Below are 13,324 nucleotides of genomic sequence, written 5' to 3'. Positions count from 1 at the left end.
CCATCCCTTTGGACCAGGGCCACTTGTGGAGTTGCTGCTTCTGAGCATGGGGCAGGCAGAGGTAATCTCCCATGTGCTAACCAGGCCCACAGGTACCTGCCTCAACCCTTGACGAGTAATTGGAGCTAATTAGGCTGGAAGAGGCTTTGGGGAGGATCTGTCCAGGCAGTGCCCGGGGGCCCCTTGGGAATAAGTTGGGTGCAGACCCAAAGAGCTCTGCCAGGCCCCAGCAGGGCGAGCTGGGTTTTCCCTTCCCATGCCCAGACCCGGTCTCCTCCATCAGCTCATGTGACCTTGCTTGTGTTTTGCAGTGACCCTCGCTGTCCTTGCGCCATCAAGCCAGACCATCCTTCCCCTTGGCTGAAGATCCCGTTGGATCTCTTCCCATAATGGAAGCGTGAGTGCCAAGCTCCTCCATGACCTCCAGAAGCCACAACTCCTTACCGAGAACTCTGATGGCTCCACGAATGCTTTCTGAAGGTGCCCTGGGGGGCATTGCCCAAATCACCCCCTCGCTGTACCTGAGCCGGGGCAGCGTCGCTTCCAACCGGCACCTGCTCCTCTCGCGGGGAATCACCTGCATCATCAATGCCACCATCGAGATCCCCAACTTCAACTGGCCCCAGTTTGAATACGTGAAAGTGCCTTTGGCTGACATGCCCAACGCTCCCATCTCCCTCTACTTCGACAGCGTCGCCGACAAGATCAACAGCGTGGCGCGGAAGCACGGGGCCACCTTAGTCCATTGCGCCGCCGGCGTGAGCAGGTCGGCCACCCTCTGCATCGCCTACCTGATGAAGTACCACAAGGTGTCCCTCTTCGAGGCCTACAACTGGGTCAAGTCCAGGCGCCCCGTTATACGCCCCAACGTGGGCTTCTGGAGGCAACTGATAGACTACGAGAGGAAGCTCTTTGGGAAGACGACGGTTAAAATGGTACAGACACCCTATGGCATCATCCCAGACGTTTATGAGAGAGAGAGGAGACCCCTGATGCCTTACTGGGGGATTTAATGGGACTGCAGACGGGGAGCACAACAGAAGGGACGCGCTGTTCTGAGTCAACCAGACTGGGACATTCCCTTCTCCTTCTACAGCCAACTGGGGTTCTTTACCATACAGCAGAACCTCAGCTAATTCTCACCTCACTAACCTGCAAGGCCAACGATCCCCTCCAAAGCATTTCTCTCTACAGGGATTCCCCCCGCCCGCATTTCTCTGATTTAGAATGAGGTCTCCTTATAAGTTTACCCCTTCCATAAAGCCTCCCCCTGTTTTTAGTCAGTTTATGAGTATCCTAGGAGGAAAGGCCAGCAAGGCTTTGGCAGAGCTGATGAACAAAGCGCGCTCTGGGATGCGGTAGCCTGGGTATTTTGTTTATAGCTTATTTGCTTCCTTGCAGATCCCCATAGAAGCTTGGGAGCAGCACTAGCACGGGAGGAGCGAGGTCCTGCTCTGCGGTGGTGGGTTCTTCCAAGAGGGAGGCAGGTGTTGGGGTGCTAGTGCTGGTGTTTTCTTTACCACCCGTAGTGACTCTCAGTATGTAGTGTTTGAGATCTTTAGTTAGCTCTTCATCTGTATTAAAAGTTAAAAAACCCAACCCAAAACGCAATGAAAGTATAAAAAGAGTGAGGTCAGTCTTTGTCAGCCACAAAACTCCAACGATCCAGAGCAAATAATACCTGATCCTTTTTCACTCCTTCCATGCCAGGGCAATAGTCCTGGATGCACTACTGAAAACTGCTGGCGTTCTTTGGTGGGTGGGAAGTAAGCAGAGATCTGGTCCAAACGTGGCTCAAGACAGAGCGAGAGGTTGAGCCTGCCCACATTGGACAGCCAGAGAGATGGTCAGGGGACTCTGTGTGCATGGCCACCTTCGAAGGGACTGGGCCTTGTCATCCAACATCAACCTGCCAGGAAGCTGGAATTAGGCAAATCCTCTTGATTACTGAGCCCTAAGCACGGTCGTGACCTGCCTTAGCCCATTTCTACATCCCCACGTCCTCAAGGTTATGCTGCATTCTAGAGCTGCTCTGCGCAGAACGGTGACCTGCTCACCCTCCCGGGCAAGGATGGCTTCATGGAGAAGGCTTTGCCTTGTTCTGCCTGCGAGGAGAATGATTCCAACCCCAGTGTGGGTGAAGCCTCCCCATGGCAGAGCCGCTGCCTGCTCCATTGAAGCACTGACAGGACCATGGGGAGAGCAAGGCAAGCCCGTTCCTCGCCGAGACGCTTGTGTCCTCTGTTGCATCTCTGAAGGAGGAAAAGCAGATTGCTGGATGCTGAGGTAGCTGATCTAAATGAGATTCTATACTTGTAAAACAACAAAAATCAATAAAGATTAAAGAAGAACATGTGTTGGTTTCCTCTTCAGAACCGCACTAATGCAACACAAGTAACAGCCAGAACATGGTGTAACACTGAACCTCAGTCTTGAGGAAGATGCTGTGGGCTGTGCCCATCACTTTACAGCCATGTGGGTGTCCTGCAATCCCTGGGCCTCGTCACAAACCCCAGGCCATTCGTTTGGCTGTATCGAAGGTTTTATCTCATTTAGCCCCAGCTGAAGCTGAGGTTTTAAGGAGCAGCAGATGTGGTTAAAGGATTGCTCCACACTGAACAGTCTTGGACTCTCTGATCTTCATGGTCTTTTCCAAGATAAAAGCCTGGAACAGAGTGAATTGGATGCAGAGGCGTTGAGCAGAGGTTTCAAGTTCACTGCACAGAGCAGTGTTCCCAGGGAGGATGGCTGTGCAGGTTCACAGCTTCACATTGGGCCCAAGGCCACTTACCCAGGGGGTTTGTGCTCCCAACCACTGTGGGCATGGAAGTCATGGGGCTGGTCACAGCTTCAGCACTGCATTAATGCCCGTCCTGCACGTGCAGACACCGCTGTGAAACGAGTTAGGGCAAACTCAACCCTGCCAGGGCTCCAGAGCCAAAACGTCTTAGCTATTCCCCCCATTCCCCTTCCAAACCCTTCTCTCAGCCATTATCCAGGATGCTCTTAGACAAAACCGCACATAACCCCCCCAGATACTTCCACACCAGTTTCCCCACCAACACCAACACATCCTTTAGCATCACGAGTGGGAAGCGCAGCCCCAGGCTGGCACAGGGAAGTTTCCTCCTGCTTTTGCAGCTGAGCAAGCAGGAGTTTTTAGCCCACTGGAATAAAAGGGGGGTTTTGCCACCAGCTGCATGCAGTTTGGGTGTCCTGGTTTCAGTGACAGACACAGGAGACCATCCATTTACAAACCACTCTCTGCTCATCTCTCTATTTTTACCATGGGTTACACCAGGGAAAGGGGCAGTGAGAAAAGGAACTAGAGGGGAAAAATCAAGGCTGATCATGAGGCTGGAGCCTGACCTTTCAAAGGGCAAAGACACACAAAACCTGGGGTCTGCTTGCAAAAGTAAGCTTCCCCTACAAAAGGACTGTGTCTGATTTAACACTATTGTCTATGTAAGAGCTGGGAGGGTGAAATTCTCTGCTTTGTAGTATTATATAGATTATATACCCAGTATAAAGCCCTAGTACCCAGGGAAAGGGAAGAGCCTGCTGATCAGCCAGGAAAGCATCAAGAGGGAGACTTTTAAACAAAAGGGAAAGTTAAACCTTATAAAACCAATGTAATTGCCTAATAAAGCACGTTGGGAAATGAAGAATCCACCTGAAATATCCATTAGGGATTCTATTACGGAGCAGCGCCGCGGTATTAATACTTGTGGCTGTTTCTTTGCAGAAGTCCCTCTTGGGTTCATTCAACAAAGGATGCTTGAGACCAGTGTTTTCCTTGCCACAGGAAGGTTTCTCCCTGCCCAGGTATTCCCATGGAGGAGCTTCCCCCATGGAGATGACACCTGTGGCATCAACAAGCACCAAACCCAAAGCTTTTCCTAGCTGTATCCTGGAACATCCCGGAACAAGCCACTTCACAGGTCGGTCAGATAGGGAACAGGCTCTTTATTGAATCCAAGGTTTGAATCTCAACACAGGATGTGGAACCTATTGCAGGAATCAAGGGAGTTCACAATGTATTAAAGTCCATCACGTCCTTCTCATAGGCTTTAAAGCACCAGCAGGGACTCCAGCACTGCACAAACCAAAGCTGCTCCAACCGCTGATCACAAAACCCCAACGCTCGCCCACAAGGCAGGGTAAAGATCACAAAGCAAAGAGAAGTTTTGTGACCCCTTCTCCTCATTAAATCAGGACATTTATATTTCAATATGGATTCCATACAGAGCAAAGATCTTTCTGAGAGAAGCAGTTTGTACAATAGCAGCTTTTATTGCAAAGGCAGGTTTTGTTTCCAGTTTGATTCACCTGATACGAGCTAACCGGGAACTGGAGCACTCCTTGGCTTCTCAGGAGCCACGTCCCACCTTTAGGTTGAATTTCACTGTCACTACACCAGTGTCAAGGAAGGGGCTGCTCAAACCAAGCCAGGTGAAGAGAAGCTGCTGCCAGAGAGGAAGAGCCAAGCATAGAATGGAACAATTCCCACCCCACAAAGAACCTCAGCAAGGTTGGGGAGATGCTCAACCATGACATGGGAATGGATGGGCAGGGAATGGGCTGGGGATGCTCTGCTCGCTCCCCAGCTCCCCCGTGGAGAAACTGCAGTGCACAGGTAAGCACGGATGCATTGGGAATACACCCGGATAAAGCAATATATACATTAAGCAGCCAAGCAAATAACCCTGTAGAATTCCAAATATACACAAATGGATAAAAATCACTTCCCATAGGTAACCCCAGGGCAGCCTCAGAGAACAAGTACATTAAAAACAAGGAAGAAAATCCAGTTTCCTAGTGAAGAACATGCAGGAGGAGGAGTCAGAGTCATGAAATCCAAGACAACCGAAGCGAAAAGCAGTGTGCCCATCAGCCTCTATGCAAAACAAGGGGGGAACGTGGTCTGAGATGAAGTGCTGTAGAAAATGCTGTAACCTTGGATACAGATTGCAAGGACACTGGGCTTTGGCTGGCAATGCAGTAGCTGGGAAGATGCTGAATGCAACAGTGAGTCACAGTAATGACTAGGAGATGGGAGATGATCCTCCTTGCGCAATGCCTTTATCGAGGGTATCAACAGGCAAACCATTTGGGATATTCCCATGACGTAAAGGGGCGCAGCTCTGAGTGCTTACTGCTTGCCACAAGCACCATAGCACTGCCTGTGCCTTCCCTTTGCAGTGGTGCCCTACTGCACTTAGCTCTGCTGCAGTTACAATGGTACATGTCTGTTCCTTGGTTTTCTGGTCCCAGAGACAGGCTGGATGCAGCTCGGAAGGGACCTCACCTGCTTAACAAGTGCAAGGAACACATCCCTGCAAAATGCTTTCACATCAGTGCAGCCGGTGCTGCAGTTGCTTTAAGTTTCACATTGTGGCTTCTTTTATTGGTGGCATTCCCTTTCCATTAGGAAAACCAAGAACCCCATCTAGCTCAGCGCGCAGGAGCGGCGGCGGAAACCCACGCTAACAATAACCTCCCTTTCCCAATATAGCATTTCATAAGCAGCAGCCTTGCGTCAGCCCAGCCGCTCCAAACCACTTGAGAAGTCCCCTCGCTAGCAGCAAGGAGAGGTGTTTGCTTCCAGCCAGGCAATGCTGAAGTGCTCCTGGAACTCAGGATGGGAAAGGAAGGGCAATGGCAGCAGTGGGAACACTCGCACTGGTACAGCAGCCCCTGAGTGCAATGGGAACCGTGTCTGTGCCCAGAAAGCTGCAGGGCTGCCTAATGAACACAGGCAAGAGTGCCAGGCAGAGCAGGCAGGGAGTGACTGCCCCTTCACAGGTAATTCCTGGGCAACAGAAGGCAGGAGCCACCCTCACGCAAGGGAAAACCCGGCTCTGGCTGAGCGCGAGCGTGTGGCTGGAGGCACAAGAGGCTGAGCTCATGAAGGAGCTGGTTTCAGGCTGGGAGATGATGTGGTTTAATTCATGTAAATAAGGGGCCAGACACCCAGCACCCCTCAGGGCCACGATGCTCCCGTTTGGTGTAACTCACAGCTGAGGATAACTAAGCCTTTTTTTAATACGGAGCATCGTTTTTCCTCATTGGAATTTCTATTCCAGCAAATAACCACCCAGTGTCAGCTACTTATAACAGAGGCAAGGCTTGGAAAAGCTGCTGGTATCCTTGGAGAGAAGGGAGATTCTTGTAGAGAGCTGAGAAACTTAAGTGACAGAAATAAGAAGCAAGTTGTACCTGATGGATGTAGACCCCACTGCACGCTGAGGAAGACTCTGTTGTGTAAGGCTCTTACACTAATGCCATGAAGCTCCCACTGGGCTGACAGTTCTGTTACTAGCACTAGAGCTGACTGCACTCTCACCTGCACACTGCATCTGAAGAGAGAATGGGGTATTTTAGATGCATGTGTAACATTTTAGGCTGTTCCACTGACCTCCTTCTGTCCATACAGGTGTACCTACCATAAGCATCAGCAACACCCTGCTTCAAACCCCAGCCTGCGTCAGCCCACCAGCGCCTTGCAGGGTTAAATCACACCCACCTGCAGCAGGAGCTCAGGGCCATCTTGTGCTGCCAGCTCTGAGTCAGAGAAACACGTTACTACAGAGAGCACAAGTTACACACAGGCACCCCATGGAGAAAGGCGTGTGAAGGTGTGACAGAGTTAACACACAGGAGCAGGCACACTGCTGTCAGTGGAGCCCGGTTTTCAGCAGTGATGCAGCCACAGAACTACCAAAGGATCAGGTGGAACACAAACCAAGGAAGGAGTCTGTATTTACAACAGAGTAGCAAAGACAACAAGGTCTAAAATCCAGCTGCCTGTACTAAAGAATCCAGGTATTATAGGGAAAATGTCAACAAGTCCTTATCCCCCAGCACTAACCAGTTACACACATGAATCCAGTATAATTTACAGTACAGATCAGTGGAAGTATAAATATACAGTGGCTCTGCAGCCTGATTCCTTCTAAGTCAATAATTCATTTTGCCTTGAGAGTTACTGTGACTCGTGCATCGTAATACTGGAGCAGCAAATAAAGAAAACCATCATGGTCCATACACCAAAAGAAAGGATGTGTTTGCAAAGCTGTCCTTCAAGTACCTAAGTGGTCACTTCTGTGCAAATCAGCCCAGTTTTCCTTGGGAGCTGGGTACTGGCCTCTCTCAGGTTTATGTGCTTGGTTAGCAGACTGCACTGCATATAAAGACTAACCTGCTTCCATCAGAAAGACTGAAACACTGCTTTTTTGCCAACACTGGTTATTCCTAAACCCCTGCCCCTTTCAAGTGGAATTCCTCCTGAGCAATTTGTATGTGATGGTGGCTTTAACCTGTTAGGTACCAAACTCCAATCTCAGCCACTAACCGCACACCCCAGGCCTTTCCACTTACCCTATCACACCATCTACCCCACGTGTCGTGCATTATCAGACCCGAAATTCCATCTTCAGTGCAACTGCTTTCAGAGCAGGTCTGGCAAAATGAGACCGGGAGGTTTGGGCTCCACACAGTTGATCCAGAAGTTTGCACAGCTTGCGTGGTACTGGTGCCCTCCATACGCCAGCTTGAAGTTATCTGTCTCCGAATTGAAGGCCTAAAAGAGCAAGAATTGGAACAAGTGTGATGGTCTCATCCACTCCAGGGTCTGGACACTCGAGTGGAGAATGGCTGCTGCCCAGGTATCACCACAGTGTGCTGGGACCCTCTCACTCTGAACACCCAGCAGTCTACTTTAGTCTGCAAAGGGTTTACAAGTGGACAAGCTCCATTCATCACAGCTGATGCCCACTTTGCCTCTTACACCCTGGTAAGGAGCCATCTGATCAGCACCCTGCTGCCTGATGTGAGGCCTGGCAACTAACTCACCTTGTTTCATCCATCCTCTAGTTCTGCTACAGACCCACAAAGGATAACAGCTTGTTCTGCCAGCCAGTGGGTAGCTACTGCATTTATTTCATCAGCTCCAATCTGGCTGTGATTTAGGCAGGTGCCATTCTTGATAATAGAGTTATTTCAGGTTGAATCTGATCTACTTTCTTTTGTTAATTGGAGCTGCTTTACAATAGGAGCTTCTGAACAGCGTGTGAAGCCCTGAACAAGCTTAAAACATCTCGATGTTTGTTGCTAGGAGATACTCTCCAATGCCTCACAGCCACCTATTTAAACCCCCCCCCCATTCTACCCTTGTTCCCCACACCCTGGATTTCCTGCAGAGATTGCTAAAAATGCCACTGCCTACTCCATATAGCCAAAAGTCAATATTTGTAGCACAAAACCCCTACAGTTCCCCCTCTCCTGCAACAGACACACAGGCAGCTACAAACCCAGAGACTCACTGCAGTGCGTTTCCTACCACACAACAGAAGAGGCACAGAACCAGGAAGCTATTCACAAGGTACAAGCATGCAGACAAGACAAAGGGGAGGCTCTAGAGCGTGTTAGTTGATCAGATCAAGTGTTACGGTCACAAAAGATGACTAGGAGAAAAGGAGTAATGATTGATACGATCGCGAATGACAGCTGAAAGCCACCTCAGCCTCCCACACTCAACTAAGAATGAGTCTATAGAGAATATGGTTTTACAGGTTCATACTTTTCTAGGAAGCTCTTCCACAGGTTTCTCTTCTTTCTGCAATAACGTTGAAACCAAAAAGTCAGCAAACTGCCCGGGTATGTTACTGGGTTGGCATTACTCTGTACACATCCTGGGATTCCCTCCCAGCTCTGCTAAGTGCAACAGTGCCCTCCTGGTGAGCCTCAGAGATGCATTTCATACAGAAAAGTCATTAAGAGTTGTATTTTTAATACATAGATATATACACATATGCTTTTTAAGTCTTAGTATCCCAGTTTCCCCCTTCTGTGAACAGTTTAACCCTTTATCCACATCTGTGTCATACCCAAAGCCCAGGGTAACACAGGACTATTCGAGTCCCATCTACAGGTCAGATGTTGCCTTTTCCACTTCCAGTTACAAATTATAGCCATGAAAATGTTTTAGATACACCCAAGGCCTAAATGAAAGTCCAAACTGCCAATTAAAACTGAGTTTAACTGCTCGACTTACCTTACTTCTCGAATCCACGTTTAGGAGGCACACTCCACAGGCAAGATCCTGGGCATTTTTAATCCCTGGCCGCAGCATACAAGAAGAGAAATCCAGTGAGTTTTCATCTGGCTGAAGAAAGGAGACAGCAAAATTAGGCTTATACCTATATACATGGTTAGACAATAAAATTAGTTACTTAAAGTAACTGAAAACGTTTCAGACATCATGATCAAACTTCTCAACCTGCTTGCTCCCAAGAGCCGTGGCAGGGACAACCTAACACATTCCTGCATAAACCCCTGCGTGGTTTCATTGAAGTCACTGGTGTGTGTTTGCAATCCTGCCATGCAATCCCCACCAGCCTTCATTTGTAACACTCGAGCAACTGAAGACAGGGTTAGACTACAAAGGAAAGAGTTCTGAAGTTCCACGTTCCCACATCAAAAGGGGAAGAAACTTCTGAGCAGAGAGCCCAGGCGGTGGCTGCTCCATTTCAACTCGGGGTATGAAGAGCTGGTATGCAACAGCTGTTTGTGCAGCTGCAAGGCAAGCAGGCATGGGCCAGCACAGCCTGCACTGCTCCCATTTGAAGTGGTGTCTGTGCTGGTGTTTATAGTCCTGGATTCGCTCTCATTGCCTGAGCGAAAAGGGGCAGTTGTTATTCTCTCCTAAGGTTATTTCTGCATCTAGAATATGGCACAGAAGTACAAAGTATTAAGGGTAAGCAAACCAGAGAAGAATTAAGGTCACTGGCAATACACAAGCTCAGGTTAAAGAGAGGTAAAGGATGGGAGAATAACCCTGCAAATAAGTAATAGATGAATATAGCCCCTTTTCCACTTACATCTCAGCCACAAGATAAATAATAAAGCTTTGCATAAGGATGGCATACAAGTGTTGAAGATTTGCTTTCAGATTGTAGTGCACTGACTGGAGATACAAGAAGCTTAAACAAATGGTGTGCTCCTAGGACACGTGTGCTCTTAATCCACATTCCTGCTATGCTGGCCATGCTCCCCCGCGGAAGGGCTGGAGAATAATTGGAATCCTGCAGAAAACACCCTTTAATCCTTAAGCAAATCAATCAAATTAATAAAGGCACTCTAAAATTTGTTTACCAGATGCACGAGGGAAGCAAATGAGAAGGTCAGCCTCTAATTTGCACTGGAAAACCACAAGGCTCTGCAGAAAATTCCCTTGTAACAAAAGCCTTTAAAAGATAAAGTTAACCTTTCCCAGCACATGCCTCTGAGCTGAAATACTCCTGGCTCATTGGCACTTCTGCATCACTTGGGATCTGTGATGGGAACACGAGGTGTGGGTTCCACAGCTTCCAGTGACCCAGTGGAGGAGAGGAACAAAAAGGGGTGATGCGAGAACTGGAGGTGTGAGGAGTCCCTGCCTAGTAAATAACTCCAGGAGTACTGTGTGTGTAAGAGAAGTCCTTGCTCACAGCTCCTGCCATGCTTGCAGTTCAGCTGGCCTGCTACCAGCCAGGAGCTGCTGCGGCTCGCAGAACACGTGGCCAAGCTTTGGACTTCAAGGCAATCCCTGGGATCTCCCAAGGAAAAGCACTTCAAGAGGAAGTTTAATCCATTGCTTAAAGCAGGAGAGGATCCCAATAGCTTTTTAGATTGTTACTGTCAACAGCACCAGAGTTCAAAGGGATGAATCCCCATCGATCAACTTCACCTGCCAAGCAGTAATGTATGGAAAGTATAACACAGGACAGCACCAAAACCACCTGCTTGCCACTGCTGTTTGTACTGGAGAGGGCTAAAATGTGGGAAAGGTGTGTAAAAAGGGACTGAGCACCTACAATACCTGTTTTGCAGGGAATCACAGTGAGCTGAAGATGGGTCTTTCAAGCAGACACCAAGGACTCTGGGCTTTGCTTATAAATGAGTGTTTATTGGGAAGCCAGAACCTTTAGTGGCCATAGCTGTATTGCAAGAAGGAAGCCACGAATGAACATGGTCACTGAAAATATAACCATGGTAATGGTCTGCTTACTGATGCTTGGTGTGACGTACTGATACAAAGAGTTAAAGACTCCTTAGGTATATACTGAGTTAAAGGGATACACTAGGCAAGATGGTATCAAACACCTACCAGCAGATAATTCCCTAAAACTAGGAGTGGATAAATAAGGCCATTTTGCTCACTGCATTTCCTGCAATATACATACACAAAGAAGGGCAAAGCATTTAGTGGCAAAGTGATTTTATTGCCCTCTAATGGCATTTATTCTGTACCTGGCCCCAATGTGTCCTCTCTCCCAGTCTCTTTGCAGACCCTTCCCATGGGCTGCTGCCTCCCTAAGGGCCACCCCTCAGACAGCCCCATGTAGCCCTTGCCCAGTTATGCAGAAAGCTCTCAAGCTCCTACCAGGCTGTCTCAGAGCAAGTGAGCTTTTCCTGGCAGCTCTATTCAGAGGAGCGGAAGGAATTCAGTTCAGTCTGTAGCATGAACCAAACCAAACTCGGGCATTTCCAGAAGCAGAGAGAAAGGAAAGAGTTCAAAAGAGCAGTACAGTTATCCCTGGACTGCTACACAGTGTGCTCCTGTGTTGTGAGCATTCAAACTCATTGCAGGGATAATACAAAGCCAAAATATGCCCCACATTATTGTGGCTTCCTAAATGAACTTCAGTTTTACTGAATTTCCCTCATTGGAGAGGTCCACAGACACACAGAATATCACTGACATCATTAAGACACTAAGAAAATTCCTATTTATGTACAAGCATGGTGTTTTCCTACAGAGAGCCCTAAATTGGGTTTCGCAAATGGCCATTTTGCAAGAGGAAAACACAAACTGTAATGTTAGGGCACCTCATGAAGTCACTGCATGTGTAATTGTAGCATTTGTTTTAATAAAGCCATCACTTATCTCGGGTCTTACCGTTAAAGCAGCAAGTGACATGAAGCTTATCAGGTTGTTCCACACTTTATCAATGTCCTTCAGCAGCCGCTGCAGTTTCTCACTACAAACCGCAGTTGCTTTGATACCCAGCTCAACTCTCTTTGTTACTCTGTAGACTTCCACAACCCCTGTTGACACAAAACACAGCAGAGCATTGCAGAGAATTCACTGCCAGCACAGGTTCCTGAAGCTTTTAACTGAGGAAGAGCACAGAACAGGCACAGAACACAGGAGGTGGTCATGGACGGGTGTTTCAAGGGAGTATTACATTTATTGAGCAGAGGTGTTGGTCCTTATTTAGGGGCAGGCAAAAGATTAAGCTAAAAAGCAATACTGTTTTGGAAAGAGTGAGTATGTATTGCTGTTTTTCAGAGGAGAACTCCCAGTGTAAGAGACAAGGTACATTAAAACATACCTAGTAAATATTCCATGCCTTGGGCAGACTGGATGACTTCAGTGCAAACTGATGAACTACTGATTCCATTTAAGGTATCATTTGCTTTCTTGATGACCTGGTGGAAATGAATTTCATAAGATGATGGTGTTATCCACCTTAAAACAATTATTACCAACAAGATTGTTCCCAACAGAAGCTGTTAGGCAAAAAAAGGAGGCAAACTGAATAAATGACTGCCATACTCCATCACGTTTTTATATATTCAAGCTGTAACTATAAGAAGATCGGGGGAGAATATGAACATTTCAAACCTTAATGTATTCCCCCAAATCTTCTCATTACTGAAATAACAGTTTGAAGAGCTGCATGCATTGCTGTATGGTTTAATATCAGCGTTCACAGCTTTGGCTGATACACAAATGCGAAGAAAGTCTGGCTGTGAAATACCTGACACCCATCACCAGAAAATGAATGGCCTCAAGCCTGTTTCCCAAGCAGCGCTGGTGAGCCAGATGCTGGTATCAGTGCCCTGAACAAGGCACCCAAACACAGGACCCCCACAGTAACCAGTTAACTTGTAATTGTAGGCAAAAGCCAAACTAATCACAGCTGACAGGGAGATTAGGACAGGATCTCTAAGTGAGGGGTTATGCTTCTGCTGCGTGACAGCTTTGGGTTTAAAAGCTGTAATCTACTTGGGCCCATTCCCACCCTTTCTATGCCTGTATGGTCTTAAACACTGGGTGAGCTGGTACCTACAGGAAGGAGGGAGGGCTGTGGAGGAGGCTGTGCACTCACCTGCAGGGCACTCTCCAAGCATCTCTGCCATTCATATGCATACCTCTCGCTTTCCTGTTTGAAAGAAAAGGACAGTCTGAATCTTGTTCCTACATTTCCCTTTCCCCTATCACAACAGGCCCACAGTGGGCAGGTATTTTAAGAGACTATTTGCAGAGCAGCTATGT

At 48.0% G+C, this 13,324-nt stretch overlaps 2 protein-coding genes across 7 annotated transcripts in view; one reads left to right on the top strand and one right to left on the bottom strand.

Annotated features, from left to right (window-relative positions):
• The first annotated feature begins 297 nt into the window (after positions 1-297).
• Positions 298-2,353, top strand: DUSP14 (dual specificity phosphatase 14). Its single transcript, XM_061363371.1, has one exon. The coding sequence runs from the start codon at positions 417-419 to the stop codon at positions 1,011-1,013; it is 597 nt and encodes a 198-aa protein (XP_061219355.1). The 5' UTR covers positions 298-416; the 3' UTR covers positions 1,014-2,353.
• Positions 2,354-6,728: 4,375 nt separating this feature from the next.
• SYNRG (synergin gamma) overlaps positions 6,729-13,324 on the bottom strand; it is a 36,284-nt gene continuing 29,688 nt past the window's right edge. For 4 of the 6 annotated variants that reach the window (XM_061363365.1, XM_061363367.1, XM_061363368.1 and 1 more), the window contains 6 exons: positions 13,158-13,211; positions 12,378-12,474; positions 11,942-12,090; positions 9,056-9,166; positions 8,582-8,617; positions 6,729-7,582 (listed from right to left, as the gene is read on the bottom strand). In XM_061363365.1, the coding sequence (XP_061219349.1) occupies positions 7,451-7,582; positions 8,582-8,617; positions 9,056-9,166; positions 11,942-12,090; positions 12,378-12,474; positions 13,158-13,211 (579 nt within the window). In that variant the 3' untranslated portion in view covers positions 6,729-7,450. The remainder of the gene's footprint in view (positions 7,583-8,581; positions 8,618-9,055; positions 9,167-11,941; positions 12,091-12,377; positions 12,475-13,157; positions 13,212-13,324) is intronic. The other 2 variants (XM_061363366.1, XM_061363370.1) reach the window with 1 other exon arrangement.

This window comes from Neopsephotus bourkii, unplaced genomic scaffold, assembly GCF_033783945.1.
Source record: "Neopsephotus bourkii isolate Nb327-2 ecotype Australia unplaced genomic scaffold, CSIRO-AGI_Nbou_v1 NB_1154, whole genome shotgun sequence".
Lineage (NCBI taxonomy): Eukaryota > Metazoa > Chordata > Aves > Psittaciformes > Psittacidae > Neopsephotus > Neopsephotus bourkii.
The sequence above is the reverse complement of the archived record's forward strand: the minus strand, read 5'-3'. Positions and strand labels throughout refer to the sequence as shown.